Here is a 25,416-nt window from a genome sequence, read left to right on the forward strand (position 1 = left end):
TGGGTTCTAGCTCTATCATAGTTTAGGGTTTTAGACAGGTTGACTAAGCTTTCTGAGCGTCAGTCTCCTCATTTGGAAAGAGGTGGCATGCTGCTGAATTCCTTCAGAGAATTACGGTTATGAAATGCATTTAAATGTTTTTGAAATTGCTTTGTAACTTGTGCATACTGCAAGTATGGCCGTTTTATTAGTTCCTTTTCCTTCAAACTCCAAGTATGTTCTAGTGCAGGAAGCATATTTTATTATTCTTATCTACTCAGCGTATTGCAAACGGTCTGAGATGTAATATGGGCCTGTAAGAGTTTGCCGAGTGAATTAAAAAATAACTCTTTCCTCTTTCAGCTCTACAACGCTCTCCCCTTTTTAATACATTATCTCCCAGGAAGTCATAATGCATTATTTAACAACATTGCTGGCCAACAAAAGTTTATTTTGGAGAAAATAAAAGAACACCAAGAATCCCTGGACCTCAATAACCCTCGAGACTTTATTGACTACTTCCTGATTAAAATGGAAAAGGTATCATGTGACTCTGATTTGCTACTTCATCTTTGTATGAGATGTGACTCCTAGATTAGCTTTGCTCTTCCCAGTGAAATTGGGACTTTAAAACAAATACTCCTTCCTAAAGAGGTATTAATTCCTTGTGCAATCTATTGCTTGTGAAAACCGTATTGGATGTCTTGAGATATTTCTAAATTCTGTCTGAAAATAACTTAGAAGCCTTTATATTTACCATGTTAAAGCTTGTTCTTTATTTAGAGGTAGATTAAAATACACATACACACAAACATCCAAGGTTAATGATAGAGAACATATTATCATTTATAAAATAAGTTCCATGAATGGAAGATGTAACACAAGGGGGAACACAAGAATGGACAGGAAACTAGAAAGGCTTGCCCTTGGACACATACTAGGAAATCGTCCCAGGTGAGGTAGGTTTTGAGGAAACTCTGGCTTAGATGAACAGAGATGACAAAATATGTCCAGGGAATGATAAGTGCAGTGATCAAGTGTGTAGAATTTTCAAAGAGATTATCTTGATTGTAATGGAGGAACTGTCATCGGTGTAGTGACTGATGAGGTTGGGACTAGTGTTGCAGTTTGAGGGTGACTGGGTCTGGAGGCTTGAACGTGAAATTTAAACATGATAAAGTAGACAATAGATGCTAGATTTGACAGTGAGTAGCAGTGATGACTTGATAAAAATTATGTTGAAAGAAATTGTAGAGAAACTGATTGGCTAGTGGGTGAAAAAGTGAGGAATCAGAAAGGACTTGTTGAAAGTTTGTAACTGATTATACTCTAACTGATAGAAGGAAGCCTAACAACTCATGTACCTTTGCTTTCAGCTACAGCAGTCTCTAATGTCTGGCTTTAATTTGCCATATAAGCAAATTGAGCAAATAATGATGTTATATTGAGGTATTTTATGTTACCTCTAAAGTTTTTTATTTCTCAATTAATTCTAACACATCATTGCTAGGAAAAACACAACAAACAGTCTGAATTTACCATGGACAACTTGATCACTACCATATGGGATTTGTTTAGCACGGGAACAGAGACAACGAGCACCACCCTGAGATATGGACTCCTGCTCCTGCTGAAGCATCCAGAGGTCACAGGTACGATCACAGATGATGGGTAGGTTGAAATTCCAGGTGGAAACTGGCAGGCAAGACTGATAATTATTCCACTCTTTACCTGTCTAGACAATGTACAAGAAAATTTCCTGCAAGTAGTACATCTTCTTATTGGATGAATTAAATTCAAATTAGATTATAGTACAAAAAGAGAATGAGGTATTTAAACAGCAGTGGAGATTTGAAGGGCAGACGTCACTGTTCACACTGCCATGGTGAGGTCTCCTTGATATGGGTTGGGACAGATGTAGTAATCTCATTTGTCTTAGGATCTGGAAAGAACTAACCTTTCTCTAAAAAGATATCACTTGATGTACTTTCCATGTGCAGATAAATATATTTCTGTTAAAAGATATTTCCACTCAAACGCATTTCTAATGCAAAGATGAACTCAAGAAAATTACAATATTTCTCTATCAAAGAGACTCACTCTCTAATTAAAATTATACACATTATATACATTTTTCTTCCTCTTTTTATTTTCTTTGAGTCCTCATATAAGAGGACGCTTCCTTCACTCCTATATCAGGTTTTGTGCTCTGGCACGTAAAGCCACTTTTAGGAAAATTAAACCTCATAAGCTTATCTCCCTGACATCAGCACCAGGTTTTTCTACTTTGCTGAAGTTCCTTCTGCCATTCCATTATAGATAGGAGATGCTTTCCAAATGGTACAATTTAGAAGCATAGCCTCCAAATTCTTTTGCTCACACACATTGTGGGATATGACAATGCTGTGTTTCTTTGATGTAACAGACTGTTTCAGCCAAATAATTTCACCCTTATGAGACCTATGTTGATTATGATTATAAATAGTATATGAAATTTTTCTCCAAACCTTTAAATCTTGTATACATTGCAAGAGCCCTTCTTGTGTAATATTTCCCCATGCTTCCCTTTTCATTTTCCATTTGGATTTATTCTTTCCCTATATCCATTCATATTTTCCTTTTCTTTCTTCTCATCTTCATCTTTTACTGTACTATTCTACTGAGATTTCTGATTATAAGCAGTTCCTAACCATTTTATATAACCACTGACTTCTAGATAGAACTCCAGCCTCTCACCTGAGAAGGTGAAGTTTAAAACTTCTCTGAAGTCCCTAAAATTTTCTTCTTTGTAGCTACTAAACCATAGAATTTTCACATGCTCCATTACAAAGACACATTTCTCAAGTAGTAGATAAATACTATTTGACCAAATTAGCAACTTGATATTAAAGAAAATGTGTTAGAGACTCTAAAAACTCTAGTAACTCTATTTCCTTAAGAAATACATATAGTTTTCCAGGCATATTTCCTCATTTTTTTATTATCGATTTTTAAATCAAATTCATAATAGTTTACATCATTGTGAATTTCAGTTGTACATTATTTCTTGTCCGTCACCATATAAGTGCTCCCCTTCACCCCTTGTGCCCACCCCTCAGCCCCTACCTCTGGTAACCAGTGGACTGTTGTCTTTGTATGTGTGTTTGTTTATCCTCCACATATGAGTGAAATCATATGGTATTTGTCTCCCTCAGCCTGGCTTATTTTGCTTAACATAATACCCTCCAGATCCATCCATGTTGTTGCAAATGGGATGATTTCATCTTTTTTTGTGGCTGAGTAATATTCCATTGTTTATATATACCACATCTCCTTTATCCAATCATTGGTCGATGGGCATTTGGATTGCTTCCATGTCTTGGCTGTTGTGAACAGAGCTGCAATGGACGTAGGGGCACATATTTTACTTCGGATTGTTGATTTCAAGTTGTTTGGATAGCTATCCAGTATTGGGATAGCTGGGTCATACAGCATTTCTATTTTTAGATTTTTGAGGGATCTCCATACTGTTTTCCATAGCAGCTGTACCACTTTGCATTTCCACCAGCAGTGTGTGAGGGTGCCCTTTTCTCCATACACTCTCCAACCTTTGTTATTTTTAGTCTTAGTGATTATAGCCATTTTAACCTGTATAAGGTGGTATCTTAGTGTAGTTTTGATTTGCATTTCCCTGATGATTAGTGATGTTGAACATCTTTTCATGTGCTTATTGGCCGTCTGTATATCTTCTTTGGGAAAATGTCTGCTCATAGCCTCTGCCCAGATTTTGATCGGGCTGTTTGTTTTATTGTTATTCAGTTTTGTGAGTTCTTTATATGTTGTGGAGATGAACACCTTGTCGGATGTACGATTTTCAAATGTTTTCTCCCAGTTGGTGGGTTATCTTTTTGGTCATTTTTAAGATGCACAACGTAATACCCAACTTGCAGAACTATTTTGAGGAATTATAAAGTATAATAACAAATAGTGCAGCATGCCTGTCATAGTCTTCATTCTAAATAAATGTCAACTTTTGTCTTGTTCCTATGTACTGAGTCTACTAAGCATCTTATTCAATTGATGTATTTCTGAAGCATTTACTGGACTGTGTAGTTCCTTCTTTCTTGGAACTTACATTTTTAAATCAAAAACCGGCATACATGAACTGATTGAACTACAGGGTCTATAGTGAACCTTGAAGATCATAGATCCCTGAGTCTATCAGACTAAAGTATACAAAATAGAATTCAGAGTTGAGAAATGAATTTCATGGTACAATTGTGTTTTACACGTACATTTGTTTAAGTCTCTAATGAGATTCCAGTTTGCTCAGGAAACTTAAATTTTGTTTCTATTTTTTTCTTGTGGTGGTAGCCATACATAACTATCCCTTCTCCCTACCTCCCACCTAAATGTAACCCTGCTTAAGAAGATCAGATAAAAATCTTTTCTATTTCACATGAATTCTGATTCCTACCTTGCCAGGTAAAGTCCAGGAAGAGATTGACCGTGTGATTGGCCGACACCGGAGCCCATGCATGCAGGACAGGAGCCGCATGCCCTACACGGATGCTGTGGTGCATGAGATCCAGAGATACATCGACCTCGTCCCCAACAATGTGCCCCATGCAACAACTCGGGACGTTAAGTTCAGAGAATACCTAATTCCCAAGGTAAGAGATATTTCATTTAAACTCTACCTTAGGGGTCTTAGAATAACAACAATCACGGTTGTACAATTACAGATTGCCTAACCTTCTACAGATCTTGCACAATCATAACTCAGGCATTTCACCCTTTGACCACATGCTCCTTCCCTTCCAGTTTGTTGATAAAAGTTTGTAAATATGATAGTGCTTAGACCACCGCAATATTGGACATTGATAGCTCCACACTCTGCCTGTCCATTAAACCAATCTGCTCTTCACTTCCCTGCTTTCCAGTGTTGTTTTCTCTTTTTTTTTTTTTTTAAGGAAGGATAGCCCTAAGCTAACACCTGTTGCCAATCTTCCTCTTCTTGCTTGAGGAAGAGTGGCGCTGAGCTAATATCAGTGCCAACCTTCCTCTATTTCATATATGGCACTCTGCTACAGCATGGCTTGATGAACGGTGTAAGTCTGTGCCAGGGATCTGAACCTACAAACCTGGGCCACTGAAGCAGAGTGTACTGAACTTCACCACTACAATACTGGGCCAGCTCCCTTGCCATCCTCCTCTACTCATTTTTTAATTGGATGTTTTTACTTCTATTGAGTTGTATGAGTTCTTTATAGATTTTGGATATTCCCTGCTTATCAGATAAATGATTTGCAAATATTTTCTCCCATTCAGTAGGTTGCCTTTTCGTTCAGTTGATAGTTTCCTTTGGTGTCCAGGAGTTCTTCCGTTTGACGTATTTGCACTTACTTTTCTTTTTTCTTTTGTTGCCTCCTATTTTGGTGTCAAATCCAAAAAATATCATGGCCAAAACTGAGCTTATCCCCTATCTTATAGCTCTTACCTTCAAGTCTTTACTCCATTTTGAATTGATTTTTGAGCTTGGGATAAGGTAGTGGTCCAGTTTTGTTCTTTTCTGTGTGGCTGTCCAGTTTTCCCATCACCATTTATTGAAGAGATTGTCCTTTCCCTGTTTCAAATCCTTGGCTCCCTTGTTTTAAACTAATTTACCATTCATGCTTGAGTTTATTTCTGGGCTGTCTGTTCTATTCCATTGGTCTATGTGTCTGTTTTTATGGCAGTACCACACTATTTTAATGACTGTAACTTTGTAATATAGTTTGAAATCAGGAAGCATGATGTTTCCAGCTTTGCTCTTCTTTCTTAAGATCACTTTGAATTTTCAGATTATTTTTTGGTCCCACACAAATTTTAGGATTGTTTGTTCTATTTCTCTGAAAAATGTCATTGGAATCCTGATAGGGATTGCATTGAATCTGTAGTTGACTTTGACTGTTATGGCTATTTTAATAATATTATTTCTTCCTGTCCTTAGCTCAGACTATCTTTCTCTTTGTTGTGCCTTCCTCAATTTCTTCATCAGTGTCTCATAGTTTTCAATGTGCAGGTCTTTCACCTCTTTAGTTAAATTTATTCCTAGGTAAAGCATTCTTTTTGATGCTATTTTCTTAATTTCTATTTCTGATAGTTCCTTGTTAGTGTGTAGAAAAATGACAGATTTTTGCACACTTATTTTTGTATCATGGCACTTGGCTGAATTCATTTATTAGTTCTGACAGTATTGGTGGAGTCTTTAGAGTTTTCCATCTCTAATATGCTATCTGCAAGTAGTGACTGTTTCGTTTCTTCTTTACTGATGTGAATGCCCTTTACTTCTTTTTCTTGCCAAATTTCTCTGGCTAAGACTTCTAGTTCTATGGTGAATAATAGCGGCAAGAATGAGCATAGTTTTCTTGTTTCTGATCTTAAAGGAAAAGCTTTCAGCATTTCATTGTTGAGTATGCCATAAGCTATGGACTTTTCATATATGGCCTTTATTATGCTGAGGTACGTTTCCTCTCTACCAACGTTTTTCAGAATTTTTATCACGAATAAATGATAATTTTTGTCAAACTTTTTTTATATTTTATCATCTATTGAAGTGATCACATGATTTTATCCTTCATTTTGTTAATGTGGTGTATCACATTGATTGATTTGCAGCTATTGAACCATCCCTGAATCCCTGGGATAAATCCCACTTGATCATGATGTATGATTCTTCTAATGTATTGTTGCATTCAATTTGCTCATGTTTTCTTGAGGATTTTTGCATGTATGCTCACCAGTGGTATTGGACTGTAACTTTCCTTTCTTGTGCTGTCCTTGTCTGGTTTTGGTATCAGGGTAATGTTGGCCTCGTAGAATGAGTTAGGAAGCCTGCATCTTCTTCAATATTTCAGAATAGCTTGAGAAGGATAGGTATTAAATCTCTTTTGAATGTTTGTTAGAATTCACCAGAGAAGCCATCTTGTCCTAGACTTTGTTTTTTGGGAGAATTTTGGTTGCTGATTCAATTTCCTTCTTAGTAATCAGTTTGTTCAGACTTTCCATTTCTTCATGATTCAGTCTTGGTAAGTTGTATGTTTCTAGGCATTTATTCACTTCTTTAAGGCGTTCAAACTTTTGTTGTATAGTTGTTCATAGTAGTCTCTCAGGATCCTTAGTATTTCTGTTGTCTCAGTTGTAATGTCTCCTCTTTTATTTTTGATTTTTCTATTAGGGTCTTCTCTTTTTTTGCTAGTGACTGTATTTAAAGGTTTGCCAATTTTGTTTACCTTTCTTAAAAAATCCATTCTTGGTTTCATAAATATTTTAAAATGTCCTTTAGTCTCAATTTCATTTATTTCTACTCTGATCTTTGTTATTTCACTCATTCTACTAACTTTGGAGCCAGTCCTAGTGATTTAGCAGTTAAGATTCAGCACTCTCACCATCATGGCCTGGGTTTGTTTCCTGGTCAGGGAACTATACCACCTGTGTGTCAGTTGTCATGTTGTGGCTGTGATCCTGAAAGCTATGCCACCAGTATTTCAAATAACAGCATGGTCACCAGTAATGGACAGCTTTCATGGAGCTTCCAGACTAACACATACCAGGAAGAAGGACCTGGACACCAACTACCAAAAATATCGGCCATGGACACTCTTTGAATACCAGTTGAGTAGTGTCAGATACAGTGCCAGAAGGTGAGAGGATGGCACAAAAAGACTTGGCAGGGTTCTTCTCTGGTGTACACAGGGTTGCTAGGAGATGGAATTGACTTGATGCACTAACAACAAACTAAGTTTGGGCTTCACTTGTTCTTTTTCTAGGTTCTTGAGGTGTAACATTATGTTGTTAATTTGAGAATTTTCTTGTTTCTTGATGTAGGCATTCATAACTATGAGCTTCCTTCTTAGACTGCTTTCCCTGCATCCCATAAGCTTTGGTATGAGGTGTTTCCATTTTCAACTTTCTTGAAGTATTTTTCACTTTGTCTTTTGATTTCTTCTTTGACCCATTGGTTTTTCAGTGGCATGTTAGTTGGAGAATCAAAAAATTTTTGTTTTTTTTCTTGTAATTGATTTATAGATTCATACCATTGTGGTCAGAAAAGATGCTTGAAATGACTTCAATCTTCTTAAATTTATTAATACTTGTCTTTTTCCCTAACATATGACCTATCCAGGTGATTGTTCCCCGCATGCTTGAGAAGAATGTGTACTCTGTTGCTTTTGAATTGAATGCTCTCTATCTCTGTTAAGTGCTTTCCACTTTTTAAATTGGAATGTTTAGTTCATTAAAATGGAATGTAATTATTGATACGGTGGTTTTATGTCAACAATTCTATCATTTTTTTCCTGTTCATCTGCTCAGTTTATATTCCATTACTACTCCTTTCCTTTTCTTCTGGAATAGTTGCATTTTTAAAGGACTGCTCTCTTTTAATTCCTCTGTTTTATATTCCTGTTTGTCCTTTCCTGCTTTCTTCTGAATTCCTGTATTTAGAATTGTAAATTTCCATTGACACCTAACTATTCTTTTTACTGATTTCTCCAGAGATTACAATATGCAGCCTTCATTTTACATAGCCTTCATGAAATCAATACTATAAAATATTTTGAAAATACAAGAAACATCACAGTGCATACAAATATTGAATCGTTATGTTGTACACATGAAATTAACATGATTTTATGTCAAATATATCTCAATTAAAAATACAAGAACATTGCAATCACAGATAACTATTTAACCCTCTCACTTTCTTTTATGCTATAATTATCACATAGGTAACATCTATGTATATTATAAACCTACCATCAATAGTATAGTTTTTGCTTTAAACGAGTGTTGGTAAACTTTTCCATAAAGAGTTCAGATAATAAATATTTAGAGTTTGTGGGCCATATGCTCTCTGTTGTGACTACTCACCTCAGCCACTGTAGTATGAAAGAAACCACTGAAAATATATAAACAAACTGGCATGGATGTTTTCCGATAAATCTTTATTTACATAAACAGGTGGAAGTCTGGATATAGAATAATGGATTGACAGAGTTAAAATTCTTTTCATCTCTTTAAATATTTAATTTTAGTGTTGTCTGGTTTCCACTGTTTCTGAAGAGGTGTCAGCAGCCATTTGAGTAATTATTCCTCTGTAGGTAATGTGCCATTTTTATCTGACTGCTTTAAAATTGTCTCTGTATCTTTGACTGACTTTTAACTACAATATGTTTATGTGGTTTTGTTTTTATTTATTCTGCTTGTCTTCATCTAAACTTGAAGAACTTTTTTCCATTATTACCTCAAATATTTTCTGCCCACTCCTTTGTTTTTGGCACTCCATTCACCTTATGATATTTTTGCACAGGTCTCTGAGACTTTGTGTATTCTTTTCAATTTTTTCTATTCTTTAGAGCAGGAAATTTCTATTGATCTGTCTTCAAATTCACGAATTCTTTCTTTTGTCATATTGAAACTGCTGTAAAGCACATCTACTAATTAATATAATGAATTGTAAATTTCAGTTTGAGAATTTACATTTTGTTCTTTTTGTAACATATTTTGATGATAGCAATTAGTATTTTAATGGATTATGAGACAATTTTTCTTTATTTCCTTGATTATAGTTATAATAGAGCATTCAAAATTTTTTTACTGTCCATTCTATTCTCAATGTTATTTTACTGTTAGTGTTATTCTCCATTTTCTCTTGAGTATGGGTCACAATTTCCTGGTGTGTGTGTGTGTTTAATAATTTTGGATTTTATCCTAGATATTTTGAATGATTTGTTGTAGCAACTCTTGATTCAGTTATATTCCTTTCACGAACATTGAGTTTTGGTCAAACAGACACACAGGGGACCTGCTCCACATCCAAAGCTGAGAAGATTCTGTGCTGCTGTGCTTGTGGCTGGCCCTTCCCATAGTTGCTCCTAAGAGAGCTGAAAACAACTTCATGCTAAAGAGAGCTACTCTGGGGGCCTGCAGCAATTGTGAGTCCTTGAGCCTAGCAACCAGCCATGCTGGGTGCTTGACTCACTTAAAAGCAAAACAGCAGTAGTTGTGTGATATTTGACATTGTAGGCAGCCATGCTGGGGCAGGCCTCATCCAATAAGGTGACCATAGCAGCTACACATATCTGAGCCTTAAAACGAGTTGGCCTGGGGCCAGCCTAGCCTATGCATGTACCTGAAGCAAAAAAGAAGAAAAAAAAAAAACCCACCACAACAGAAGGGCTCATGTAACAAACACTGGGGAAACTCCTGGAATATTTGAACAGGTGACATGAGGGAAGCATATTGATGGGCCCCATAAGGCTAGTCTTACATAAGGCAAAATTTCCAAGATCAGGAGACATAGCCAATATACATAATACATAAATATTAGCAAAGAGAATTAGGCCAAGTGTGGACACAAAGGAATATATTCCAAATAAGGGAACAAGACAAATCCTCAGAAAAAGAACTAAACAAAACAGAGATAAACAATGTATTTGTTAAAGAGTATGAAGTGTCTCATAAGGGTGCTCAGTGCTTGTGGGAGAAGAATAGATGAACACAGTCGGAACTTCAAGAAAGAATTGGAGAATATAAGAAAGAACGAATCAGAACTGAAGAATACAATAATGGAAAAGAAAAATTCGCTTGAGGTAAGCAACAGAAGACTAAACATCACAAATGAATGGATGAGTTATCTAGATGAAAGATTAGAAGACATCACCCAAGTTGAACAGAAATCAGAAAATAATTAAAAGGAAAGAAGACAAAGTAAGGGACCTCTGGGACAACAGTGGCATAGTAACATCTGTATTATAGATATCTCAGAAGGAGAAGAGAGAGACAAGGGGAAGAAAACCTATTTGAAGAAATAATAACTGAAAATATCCTTAACCTAAGGAAAGAAACAGGTGTCCAGTTACAGGAAGCACAGAGAGCACCACACAAGATGAACTCAAAGAGGCACCCACAAGACACATTATAATGAAAATGTCAAGAATTAAAGATAAAGAGAGAATCTTAAAATCTGCAAGAGAAAGGCAACAAGTTACATACAAAGGAAAATCCATAAGGCTATCAGCTGACTTCTCAGAAGAAACCTCACAGGGTATAGGGGAGTGGCGTGATATATTCAAAGAGCTGAAAGGCAACAAAACAAGCCAAGAATGCTCTACCCGGCAAGATTATCATTCAGAATGGAAGGAGAAATAAAGAGTTTTCCAGATACGCAAAAACTAAAGGAATTTATCACCAGTAAACTGTCCTTATAAGAAATGTTAAAGTGACTTATTTAAGTGGGAAAGGAAAGACAACAAATAGTATTAAGGAAATTGTCAAAGAAAAAATTATCATTGGTAAAGGCAAATACACATTAAAGGTAGTGGATCAACCACATATGAAGCCAGTATGAAGGTCAAAAGACAAAAGTACTAAAAATATCTATCTCTATGATAAGAGGTTAAGGAATACACACGCACATATACACACACACACAGAAGAGGTTAAATATGCCATGAAAAACATAAAATGTGGGGAGGAGAGTAAAATTGTAGGTCTTTTAGTGAGAGGTCAAACTTAAGAGACAATCAACTTAATATAGACTTTTATTTACGTAGGTTCTGACATGTGAACCAAATGGTAATCACAAACCAGAAACCTATAATAAATACACAAAAAACAAAGAGAAAGGAACCCAAGTTCAATATAAAAGAAAGCCATTAAATCACAAGAGGAGGCAGCAAGAGAAGAAGAAAGGAAAAAAGAATTACTAAAACACCCAGAATAAAAGTAAGCCTATGTTAATAAGTACATTATTATCAATAGCTACTTTAAATGTCAATGGACTAAATGCTCCAATCAAAAGAGATAGGGTGGCTGAATGGATAAAAAAACAAGACCCATGTATTTGCTGTTTACAAGAGACACACTTTAGATGTAAAGACACTCACAAACTGAAAGTGAAGGGATACAAAAGATACTTCATGCAAATAGCAATGAAAAAAAGCTAGTAGCAATACTTTTTAAAGAAAAAATAGACTTTAAAACAAAAACTGTAACAAAAGACAAAGAAGGGTACTAGATAATGATAAAGGGAACATCCAACAAGAGGAATAACACTTGTAAATATTTATGGACCCAACATAGGAGCACCTAAACATATAAAGCAATTATTCACAGATATAAAAGAAGAAATTGATAGTAACACAATAATAGTAGGGGACATTAAGCCTCCACTTACATAAATGGATAGATGGCCCAAACGGAAGCTCAATAAGGAAAGATTGGCCTTAAATGAAACATTAGATCAGACTGTCTTAGTAGATATATGCAGTACATTCCATCCCCAAACTGCAGAATACACATTCTTTTTGCATGCACGTGGAATGCTTTTCAGGATAGATCACACATGAGGCCACAAAACAAGTCTCAATAAATTTAAGAAGATTGAAATAATACCAAGTTTCATTTCTGAGCTGAACAGTAGGAAACTAGAAGTCAGCTACAAGAAGAAAGCTTGAAAAGCCATAAATATGTGGAGGTGAAACAAAATGCTAATGAAGAACTATTAGGTCAATGAAGAAATCAAAGGAGAAATACAAAAATACCTCAAAACAAATGAAAATGAGAATATGTTATGCCAAAATTTATGGGATAGGGCAAAAGAAATACTAAGAAGTTTATAGCAATACAAGCCTGCCTTAAGAAACAAGAAAAACTTCAAATAAACAATCAAACAGTGCACCTATTGGCTGCTGAACTTTTGAAGTGATGCCTTGTGAGGATTCTGGATTTAAAGAATGTTGACTTTTATTTTCACAGGCAGGTAAATGACCCACAGATGTTTTCCAGTCTGTTAGACTTCCTATAATTCTTTGTTATGATGGAGTAATTTCAAATTTGAATTTAGTCTTTGGGCATTGCCCTTATTCCAGAGTGGGTTCTTCAATCCAACATCTTAGAATTTTTGGAGTCACCACAGAAATTCTGAGGTGTCAAGAACATTCTCTCCACACTAGCTGGGTTGGAACTCCATCATCTCTATCACTGCACAACATCTAGTATCCATATTCAGTTCTCAACTCTCCAGCAGTCATACTCTGACAGGCTTCATGGATTTCCTCCTGCATATGTGCCGCCAAACACAAAGCCACAGACTTGCAGAGAATAGTTTCAATTTTGACATCCTCCCTGTTTTTAGATTGCTCCTGTCATGAATTCTAGGTCCCACATTTTGATTTCTGTCTCTTTAGCTTAAAAAAGCACCACTTTACTTGGCCCTTACCTCCCTGCACTCTATGAGGAAAGTGTTCTCACATAGAAACTTAGAACGATTGTATTACCTGCCTAATTTTCTTCAGTAAAGCATCACAGTACTGGATTGCCTCTTGTTCAATGCTGGAAAACTCTTATTTCATATGTTTTTTTTTTCCTGAATTTACATCCATTTTAGTTGTGAGAGCAACTCCAAAGCAGTTACCGTATTATAGCCTGAAGTCGATGGTCCCATCAACTAGGAGAAGTGTTTTGTCCCAAATTAAGTTTATGAGGAAGCCTGTTCTAGGACTGACCGTACTATCATACCTATATTTCATATTCAGGGCATTTCTCTTAGTCCACCGAGGACAGAAAATGAATCACAAGAGTAGCTGTGTTATAGGGAAGAGGTTTAGGACAGACTGAAACTTCAGTTTCTGTTTCATTTGTCCACATGGAAATGACAGTCTGTGCAGTCTATCCATGACCTTTCTGGAATGAGAACTGCATCATATATTTGGAAAGGCCATACAGTATACTAGAATGCATTCAGACAGACGTGGATTTTAATTTTGTCTCTGCTATGTAAGAAATGTATGACTTTATTAAAAGATCCCAAGATATCGTAAGTGAAATCATTATCACCATAACTAACAAAATTTCTCTTTATTGAGCATTTTAGAGTGTAGTAATATTTGTGTAAGGTGTATTTAATATATTACCTCATTTTATGTTTTCAATAAATTGATCCAGTAAAATGTTGTTTACATTTTACTAGTGATGAAAATGAGGCATGGGAATTTTAAACAACTTACTTATGGTTATCGAGAGAAAGATTCGATTGATTCTGAAAATTAACTCAAAATCATTATGTTATACTGTATGTTTGGGTTTTGGAAAACTCTACTAGAAACCAGAAATGCTCTCTCATTTCCACAAGAATATGCAACAATTCAGTTGAAAGAACATCGTAGAAGGAGGGGGATCCTTACTTACCAAGGGTCTCATCTTGATAGGAAAGTGAAGGGTTTTCAAGAATATGGCCGCTGAAGCAGAATTTTGAAGAAGACTGAATACTTGATTCTAAATAAATGAACTAGATTTTCAGTGACATCAGCCCTTTTAGACAATACTGCAATTTATTGGTCAAGAACAATGCACTCCAGAGAGCTCTGTGGTTTCTGAAATGGAAGTGCTGGTGTCCAGCTACAAACCGAAGAGGATGGAGTCCCGGAACAGTACCTGGACTGAAATTATATGATATAAGACCTATTAGGCTTGATCATTAATTTGTTGTGTGACATGAAACAAATAAATTCTCCTTTCTGTGCCTCAATCTCCTCTTCCATAAAGCAACAGGATTAGATGAGGGGCTTTTTTGTTTTCAAGCTGCATGACCTTCTTTATAATCCAGTTTATCTGTTTCTCTTTGTATCAGGGCACAGCGATATTACTATCTCTGACTTCTGTCCTGCACGATGACAAAGAGTTTCCCAACCCAGAGCAGTTTGACCCTGGTCACTTCCTTGATGCAAGTGGTAACTTTAAGAAGAGTGACTACTTCATGGCTTTTTCAGCAGGCAAGCAAACTTCATTTTTATCTGTCAACAGGGGTCAAGTGAGAAGAGGAAGAGCTGTACATGAAGGCTACTCTGGGCTGGATGAATTGTCATTTGTATGAGGCCAGAGACACTGCTCGCAAAGCCCAGGTTATTTCTCATTGGATTGGAGGCTTCATTCACTATATTTGCCTCATAACCCACCACTGAGAGTTTTAAGAGTTTCTCCTAGAAGTCCAATTCTGCTAAGACTTTTTTCACCGGCCCTAAGAAGTCAGTTCACTCAGTAAACTTCACTGAGACCCTTATATGTAACAGCTGCATGTTCAGATCCTGGGACACAAATGTGAATCAGCAACAGATCCTCTCTCTAGGAGAGGGGAGAGCAAATTGACAGGCAATGAGACTCCTGAGTGACAAATGCTCTTTGAGGGGCAGCTGTGGGAGCCCAGAGAGAGGAGCTCCTGACTCCTGCCTTTTGCAGGGCAGGGGCAGAAGGTAGAGTAGTTGGAGGGTAAGGCAAATTTTCTTGCAGGAAGTAGCATTTGAATATCTTCCTTCAATTTGTCAGTGGCCTGGAAGGAAACGGGTACACCCTTGAAAAAGTTTAATTAAAGAGATTTTAACGAACAGACTGTTTTCAGAGATGTGGGCAGGATTAAGGGAAGTAACAAAGTATGGTGAAGTACTCAGGGACAAACATCAGCAGGAAGATGTTGCCATCCTAGGTCAGAAGGATCCAGGGAAGGAGCTTTTTACTGGAATGACTGGAACACAAAGAGACCTTTAGCAAGGAGAGAGTGGATCTCTCAACAGCAGGTGCATCTATAAGTAGAGGATTAGAGCCAGTGCCTAAACTGTGTCCTGGCAGGGAGGGATTGAGAGAATACATACTCTGACCCTTTCAATATCTAATCCTCTGAATGTTTTCAGATCCTGAAAGGGAACTAACTTCTGGGTTTGTGCAGTTCATAGAATCGTCTTCCTGAACACAGAGTAGGCATTACGCATGGAAGACAAACGAACACAGAATGGATCTGGAAGGAAGGAAAATGAAGAATATTCAGCGCAGTCCAAAGGAGAAGCGTGGGGAAGAGTATAGATTGACGGGCCTCTCTTACTCAAGTAACTGAGACTGGGACAAAAATAGGAGATTTGCTCTTTGTTGAAAATACCCATATGTAAGGAAATGGGTATCTGGAACTCTTGGTATTGTGGTCCCAGGATCATTTGCAGTGTCTAGAGATGATCTCAAAGCAAGATACTGCTGTACTACTCCTGGACTTTGTTCTTGTATTTTGGGCCCACATTGCAGAACGAGCCTGCTCAAGATTTCTATTCATTTCACAGGGCTCGCAGGCCTGCTTTTGTCCTGACATTGTGGCAATCATGACAAGATCTAAGGCCTTACCTTAAGAGTTTATACTGCAGTCTGTGATACAGATGAATAATCATAATTTCATGTGAAATGTATTGTATTAAAAGCACTAATGAGTGTTGTGGAGAACAGATAAGGGAGTGAATTGTATACCCTGAGCAGGTGAAGGAAGTTTGCATAGAATAAACGACATCTGAGCTCATTCTAGAAGCGTGTGGAGAAGATCATCAGGCAGAGTGGAGAGGAAGACTATTTCAGTTGAGGAATGACTGGAATCTCAGATAATATTTGAAATTACCAGTCTGTTTGGAGATTTGTGAAGACTTAGTAATGCTTTTGGCTAGTTTACTGTATTATTTTTATACTTGGCAATGATAAGCTCTGGAAATTTTTTAAAGTAGGGACATGACAAGATTCAGATTATCCTTTAGAATCCAGATAAAGAGAAATAAATCTATTGTTGGGTCTTGGGAGGTAGATGTATAGTGTGTGTCTCATTCCAATTGAGATAGGTAAGTGTCTATTTGTGTTTGTGTGTGTGTATAGAAAGATGTCACTGGCAAGCCTCAGCAAAACAATTTCAATGTGGGGGTATGGAAAAGACTTTTTTATAGAGCATGTGCACAGAAATACATGCTGAGGAAATGAAGGAAGCCAGGTTTGAGTGTAGATGGAAGAAGCCATCAGTTAATTAGTCCTTAATTAATTAATTGATTAATTCCATTTATTTAAGCCTCCCTGTGTGCTAACTCGGAAATAGAATTAAATGAACATTTACTTTATATGTCACTTTTTAGGAAAAAGAGTTTGCGTTGGAGAAGGCCTGGCCCGCATGGAGCTGTTTCTACTCCTGACCAATATTTTACAGCATTTTACCTTGAAACCTCTGGTTGACCCAAAGGACATTGACACTACCCCACCTGCCAGTGGGATAACCTCTGTACCACCCTTCTATGAGCTCTGTTTCATTCCAGTCTGAAGAAAGGGCAGGCTGCCGGATCACAGAGCCAGCCTCTCTAGCCTTATTTAAACAAGCCAGATGCCTTCTGTCCTGTTTGTTAGCCATTATCCACTCTCCCTTAACAGCAGAAATGACGTTCCTGAGCCCTGTCTCTTCTAATTTTCCCCATCCGTTAAGATTCAGTTCAAATTTCTCTGCATGAAGTAAAGCTCACTGTTTTGTCTCCAATAAACTTCTTGTTGTAATACAATTTTGAGATCTCAAGCTATATCTCATCTGCAGTATACACAAAATGGAAGGCTCTGTATAAATAGCACATTTTGTTTTATTAAAAATTAAAAATGGAAAATTATTCCATGAGGTAAAATATTTTAAAAACAATAAAATATGAAATTCACTCATTTCTTATTCCTACCTAGCTCTCCAGGGGAACGATTTCTTGACAGTTTGGCGTGTACAATTTCTATATTTTCCCTATGGTTTTAAAAATATAATTATGCATGTGCTTTGTATATTTGCATATGTATGTTTGTATAGGTGTATGTATGTATACGTACACACATGTGGGGAGAAAACAAGGGAAGATCATTCCGTCCAGAGGAAATAGCATGAATTTGTTGATCTGTCCAAGGTATCTCTCCTCTTCTTCCCTAGCAGTTAAAGACACATGCACACAGCCATATTAAGGCAAAGAGCAGAATATAATATGTATGAATGCTTATATTTGAACACACACATACTGAAATACATGTGTGTTTTTATGTCTATGTTTGTGCATATATACATATATACACACGTATATATGTAATATAAATATGTATATATACATATATATTTATATATATCTGTGATTTGATGGTGACATTTATATAGTAACATATGGATAGTTTTACAAGCAGTATAAATAACTATCTCATAAAACCCTTTTGAGTGCCTATAATAATTTTATAATATATAATAATTTTAAAATTAGCCCATTATTCTAGGTTATTTAGATTATTTTGGACTTTTTGCAACTTTCAAACTTTTGTTATGTGCTACTATGTGCATTTATCTTTTAAGTACTATTAGTACTATTAGTAGTACTAGTATTACTACTAATTATTATTACTAACTATTCCTACTAGTATTAGTATGAATAGTACTATTCCTGTACTATTTCTTCATGATAGTTTCCTAGATGTGATGTGGCTGCACATATAGGTGCACATTTATTTTTCATAGATACTGAACCATAATGCACTAAAAATTATATATGTTTACTTTTCTATCATAAATGTAATAGAGACACTATTTGACCAAACTCTTATACTGACAATTGAATTTTTTGTTAAATTTAGTAACTTTCATTACCATCATGGATTTTTCAAGTAGGAAATCCTACTATCTGCAAATAATATTTCATTGCAATGACCAGAAATTTTTGTAAATAACATCTATACCTTTGTCTGTATCTCCTTCTGTCTGACATCTCACATGCATATGCACACATATATTTATATAAATATTTGTAAGTATGGGAAAGTGATGAAAGTTGTGAGGATTTGTGGGGACAAGGTAATATAGCATTTGCAAAATCCACATTGGGAAGAATGATTTTTGATGTGATTTTACCCTTAAGGTGATGGCTCATTTGAAATCAAGAGCTGAGAGGCTGAAAGGCTGATTATAAAATGTCACTTAGGAGCTTTAGAACCTGAAAAGAGTTTTTGGCACATCCCCAGGGATAGTAGGAAAAAAAATGGAGCCCAGAGGTAGCCCAGTAGGAAAGACCAAGTAAACATTTTGCCTTCAGTTGAAGCCTGAAGGTGAGAATGAAGGTTTGCAACCAAAGATTAAGAATCAGCCTGAAGCTGAAGACTCCTCATAAGACTAGAGCCCTGCTTTAAATAATTTCAATCACTGATTGCATTACATTGTTCCACCCCTAAATGTTTTCTGCTTGCTGAGAGCATATTTTTGGCTGGAGAAAGGTAAGGTCACCCAGAGTCTCAAATTGTCATTGCATTATCTGATATACAATGTGTAGTGCACAATAAAAAGGAAAACCTAGCTGACAAAACATGTAATCTTCTCAATAAATGTCCAAAATTTGATAAAGTTCAACATTTGTTTATGATAAACACTCTAGAAAATTGAGAAAAATATGAAATTTCCTAAATCTCAAAAAGGATATCTCCAAAATCCTAGACAATGTTTACATAATAGTGAAATATTCAATCCTGTCCCCATAAGTTTGAAAATAGTAAGGATGTCCACTCTCATTTCTTCTACTCAATATTAGACTGAAAGATGTCAGCAAAATGCTGTGAAGTAATGACTTCTGAAAATTCTCTCCAGTAAAAAACAATGAAAGCACAGATCAACTTTTTCAGAACTCTGAAAATTAGCCAAAGGCCTACAACAATCTGCAGAATGTTTATTGAAATGAAATGAATAAATCTCAGTAAGAACAGTGACCTTTGTGGTCTTTTAACTTGCCTCGTTCCCTTCCATTACGTCTCCTGCCTTGAGGTAACTTGAAAAGCTATAGCCCATAATCATGGTGAAAAGAAGCAGCCTAACAGCCGCTGGAGGTGGCAGAATGGGGTTAGAGCTATTTCAAAGCCCTCTAACGAGAGAATTGTCATTATTTGACCTATCGTATGGTTCCTTGGAACACCCCACATGCAGGGTTGTCTTTATTTTATCTGACTATGAGCTTGCCCATTACAAACAGCCTTTTCCGCAGAGGACTTTGTTGAAAACAACTTGAGGCAATTTTTGAAGAGGGTGGGTGCCTGAAGCTGTGGATAGCAGTTGGGGAAATCAATAGATTAACCAAAAAACTTACAAGGAAAAGCTGGGAAATGAGATGTTGATAAGAGGCTTTGAAAAACTCTGACATATTACTGAGACGTTACAAGTCCATACATTCTCAGAAAGACCTGAGAAGACTCTAAGCTCTCATCTCTGGTTAACTTTGAGGCTCTGTGCAAGGAGGGAGTGAAGGCTAAGGCAGAATTCTAAACTGCCTGGATGAGTGTTGAAGGCATGTTCCGACAAACACACTGAGCATCTTGTAAAGACAAAGAGATTTATTGGTCTAGACTACTAAGGAAATATCTGTCCAGGTATTAGATGACCACTAAGCTAACTGAGCAGCAGCTTTAGTGGGTGCACATGACAAAGAATAGAAACTTTACAAAATTAATTCAGAGTAGTCATGAAAGAAAAATAAACAAAGTAAACTGCAAAGAATGTTATAGGTCTTGAGGGTGTAAATGTGTAGCTGAATAGAAGAAATAAACAGCTGGTGGTAAAGAAGTGTTGCTATAGGACCTGGATACAAGATTAATACAAAAATAAATTTCTTTATATTAACAACAAATAATTAGATGATGATATTATTAAAATAACCATCTAAAATAACCTAAAACCCTCTCAAATTCCTGCAAATATGTCTATTGTATAATGTGTAACACCTCAACACTGCAAACTACATAATACTTCTGGGAGAAATTTAAGAATACTCAAATACATGGAGAGTTATACCATGTTCGTAAATTGAAAGAAATTAAAATTAATATTGTTAAGGTGTCAGTTCTCAATGCATACTATAAAGTTCACGAATTCTCAATTAAAGTCTTACCAGAATTTCTGTGGGAATTGGTCAATTGATTCTAAAATCTGTGTGGAATGCAAAGAAGTGATTATGCTCAAGACAATATTGAAGAAGAAGGGCAGAGGACTCACACATCAGGTGTAAAGACTTATTTTAAAGCTATGCTATTTAGGACCATGTAGTATTGGCACATGGATAGCAAATTGGAATGGAATAGAGTAGAATTTAGAAACAGACTAACACATATATAATCAAATGAGAGTACCACTTAATTTAGTAGGAAAAGGATACTCTCAATAATTGATGCTAGACAAAATGGGTATTCAGTCAGAAGAAAACTCAATTTGTTCCCTACAAGTTGTTTACAAACAGTAATTTGAGATGGATCATAGACAGAAGTGTGAAAAATAAAACTATAAAGCCTCTAGTGTAAAACATAAGAGCAAGTCTTTATGACCTTGAACTCTGCAAACAATTTTTTAAAATATGCCACAAAAATAACTAATTGTAGGAGATGAATAAATAGGTCTTTATTTAAATTAATATTTAAACTCCTTTTCATCAAAATGTATCATTTAAGGTACTCAAAAGGCAAGCTACAGGCTGGGAGAAATATGTGCAATAGATATATCCAGGAAAGGACCTATATCTAGATTACATAAAGACTGAAAAAAAAATAACACCCCCAATATTTTTTTAAAAGATTTTATTTTTTTTCCTTTTTTTCCCCAAAGCCCCTTGGTACATAGTTGTACATTTTTAGTTGTGGGTCCTTCTAGTTGTGGCATGTGGGATGCTCCCTCAGCATGGTCTGATGGAGTGGTACCATGTCGGCGCCCAGGATCTGAACCGGTGAAAACCTGGGCCACCACAGCGGAAGATGCGAACTCAAACACTTGGCCATGGGGCTGGCCCCAAATATTTTTTATTGGGCAAAATGTTTGAACAATCACTTCACAGAAGGGGCTATCCATATGGTCATGAGAAAAGGTACTCAACTTTATTAGTTATATGGGAAATAAAAATTAAAACCACAAATGAATTACTAATGCATACCTACTAAAATGGAAAAAAAAATCCTGAAAATCCCAAGTGTTTGTGAGAATGTGCTACCACTAGAACTCTTGTATATTGCTGGTGGGGGCATAACTTGTTTCAAAACTCTGAAACCTTTGACCGTATGTTCTAAATCTAGACATGTGCCTACCCCTAAAGTCCAGGGACTTTACTATTAGTTGCATACCCTGGAGAAATTTGTGCATACATCAAAGAAAATACCCGAACAAGAGTGTTCACAATAGCTTTCTTCATAGTAGCCCCAAACTGGAACCAATCTAATGTTTATTAACACTACAGCAGATAAACGTATCATGTCATATTCATACAATGGAATACTACTATCAGTAAAAAAGAACACACCACTGCTACCAGTGGAAACACGGATGAATCTCGTAGATATAAGATTGAATGAGAGAGCAGACATCAAAAAATATGTTCTGTAAGATTCTATTTTTGTACATTTCTAGAATAGGCAGAACTAACTATGGTTGACAGAATTCAGAATAATGGTTTATTCCTTAGGGTGAATGGACTGGAAAAGGCCATGAGAGAGCCTCCTGGGGTGGTGGAAAATGTTCTAGATCTGGACATAGATGGCGTATGTCTACAAGGTGTATACATACGTATACATTATGAAGGTGTATACATACGTAAAAAATACCAAAATGTATACATAAAATCAGTGCAGTTTACTGGATGGATTTTATATTTCAACAGAGCAAAAGATAAATCAAATAAACAAACCTACAGAAAACAAGATACTTACAAAGGTATGAGAATAAAGAGTAGACCATAGAAAGAAAAATCTGTTAAGTCTAAGTCTTAGAATTATCTGAAAGTGGCAATATAGCAAGTATGGTGAAAATTTTTATAGAAATATAAATGGAAAGATGAAGAATTCCAGCATAAAAAACAGAAAATGTTAAAAAATATTAAATAGAAGTTTCATATTGTTATTCTGGCTTTATTGAGGTATAATTGACCAATAAAAATTGTATGTAATATGTATGTAAAAAATACATGTAAGGTACAATGTGATGGATTGATATACATTGTGAACGATTACCACAATCAAGTTAATTAACACATCCATCATCTCATAGTTACCTTTTTTTTTTTGGTCCTGGAAAGAACACTTAAGATCTACTCTCAGGAAATTTCAAGTATACAATAAAGTATTATTAACTATAGTCACCATTCTGTACATCTAGATCTCTAGCAGTCATTTACGTTATAATGCAAAGTTTGTACCCTTTGACTAATATCTCCTCATTTCCCCCACCCCCAACCCCTGGCAGCCAACATTCTATTTTGTGAGTCTGTGATTTCAACTTTTTCTTTTAATATTCCACATAGAAATGATATCACATTGTATTGCTATTTCCCTTTCTGGGTTATTTAATTCAGTATAATCCCTCCAGTTTCATCCACATCATCACAAATGGCAGGATTTCCTTCCTTATGGCTAAATAATATTACACTATATATTATATTATATTTTCTTTATCCTTTCATTCATCAGTAGATTTAGGTTGCTTCCATATCTTGGCTAGTGTGAATAATGCTTCAATGAATATGGGAATGTAAATATCTGTTTGAGACATTGATTTCATTTTCTTTGGATATATACTCAGAGGTGGGATTGATGGACTATATGGTAGTTCTATTTTTAATTTTATTATTATTTTAATTAACTCATTAATTAATTTTTTCATGTACATTGTAATATATTTTGAATTCTGTGTAGACTACATCATGTTCACCACCCAAAAGGCTAATTATAATCCATCTCCACACAAGTGTGCCTAATCACTTCTTTTGCCCTCCTCCCCCCCACTTCCCCTCTGGTAACCACCAATCCAATCTCTGTTGCTATGTGTTAGTTTGTCATTGTTTTTATCCTCTACTTATGAGTAAAATCATATGATATTTGACTTTCTCCCTCTGACTTATTTCACTTAGCATAATACCCTCAAGGTCCATCCATGTGGTCATAAATGGCCGGATTTCATCATTTCCTATGGCTGAGTAGTATTCCATTGTGTACATATACCACATCTTATTTATCCATTTGTCCCTTGATGGGCACCTAGGTTGCTTCCAAGTCTTGGCTATTGTGAGTAAGACTGCGATGAACATAGGGGTGCATGTATCTTTATGCATTTATGTTTTCAAGTTCTTTGCATAAATATCCACCAGTGGAATGGCTGGATCATATGGCAGATCGATTCTTAATTTTCTGAGGAAACTGCATACTGCTTTCTATAGTGGCTGCACCAGTTTGCACTCCCATCAGCAGTGTACAAGTGTTCCCTTCTCTCCATATCCTCTCCAACACTTGCTGTTTCCTGTCTTGTTAATTATAGCCATTCTGACTGGAGTGAAGTGATATCTCATTGTAGTTTTGATTTGAATTTCCCTGATAGCTAATGACGTTAAATATCTTTTCATGTGCCTGTTGTCCATCCATTATCTTCTTTGGAGAAATCTCTGTTCAGATCATCTGCCCATTTTTTAATTGGGTTATTGTTTTTTTTTGTTGTTGAGACATATGAGTTCTTCGTATATTTTGGATGTTAAGCCCTTATGTGGTATATCTTTTGCAAATATCTTCTCCCAATTGTTGGGTTGTCTTTTCATTTTGTTGATGGTTTCCTTTTCTGTGCAGAAGCTTTTTAGTTTGATGTAGTCCCATTTGTTCATTTTTTCTTTTGTTTCCCTTGCCCAGTCAGACATGGTACTTGAAAATATGCTGCTAAGACCGATGTCAAAGAGCATACTGTCCGTGTTCCGTGTTTTTTTCTAGAAGTTTCACGGTTTCAGGTCTTACATTCAAATCTTTAATCTATTTTGAGTTGATTTTTGTGCATGGTATAAGATAATGGTCTACTTTCATTCTTTTGCATGGAGCTGTCCAGTTTTCCCAACACCATTTATTGAAGACACTCTCCTTTCTCCATTGTATGCTCTTGGTTCCCTTGTTGAAAATTAATTCTCCATATATACGTGTGGGTTTATTTCTGGGATCTCGATTCTCTTCCATTAATCTGTGTGTCTGTTTTTGTGCCAGTGTCATGCTGTTTTGGTTACTATAGCTTTGTAGTATAGTTTGAAATCAGGGAGTGTGAGACCTTCTGCTTTGTTCTTTTTCCTCAGGATTCCTTTGGCTATTCAGGGTCTTTTATTGTTAATGTTTTTAATTTTTTGAGTAGCCTTCATACTATATTTCCTCATAATTGTAACAACTTGCATTCCCACCAACTGTACATGTTTCCTTTTCTCCACTGTCTTGTCAGCACTTATCTTTTGACCTTTTGATAACAGTCATCATAACAGGTGTGTGAGATCTGATTATGGTTTTGATTTGCATTTTCCTGATGATTAGTGATGTTGAACATCTTTTCATACACCTGTTGGCCATTTGAATGTCTTCTTTGGAAAAACGTTTATTCAGATTATCTGCCCATTTTAAAATTGGATTGCTTTTTTTCCTATTAGTTGTACAAGTTTTTTTATATATTTGAGATTTAACCTTTTATCAGATATATGATTGCAAATATTTTCTCCTATTCTGTAGATTGCGTTTTCATTTTGATAATGGTTTCTTTTGTTGAAGAGAAGCTTTTTAGTTCAATGTAGTCCCATTTATTTGTATTGCCTT

General features: G+C 35.9%; 1 protein-coding gene across 1 annotated transcript in view; it reads left to right on the top strand.

Annotated features, from left to right (window-relative positions):
- The window catches only part of CYP2C108 (cytochrome P450 family 2 subfamily C member 108), a 32,477-nt gene extending 15,135 nt beyond the window's left edge, over window positions 1-17,342 (top strand). Inside the window, exons 5-9 of the mRNA XM_014733425.3 lie at window positions 343-519; window positions 1,490-1,631; window positions 4,444-4,631; window positions 14,633-14,774; window positions 16,929-17,342. Coding sequence (XP_014588911.1) covers window positions 343-519; window positions 1,490-1,631; window positions 4,444-4,631; window positions 14,633-14,774; window positions 16,929-17,110 — 831 coding nt within the window. The 3' untranslated portion in view covers window positions 17,111-17,342. The remainder of the gene's footprint in view (window positions 1-342; window positions 520-1,489; window positions 1,632-4,443; window positions 4,632-14,632; window positions 14,775-16,928) is intronic.
- Window positions 17,343-25,416: the final 8,074 nt, after the last annotated feature.

The sequence above is a fragment of the Equus caballus genome, chromosome 1, assembly GCF_041296265.1.
Source record: "Equus caballus isolate H_3958 breed thoroughbred chromosome 1, TB-T2T, whole genome shotgun sequence".
NCBI lineage: Eukaryota > Metazoa > Chordata > Mammalia > Perissodactyla > Equidae > Equus > Equus caballus.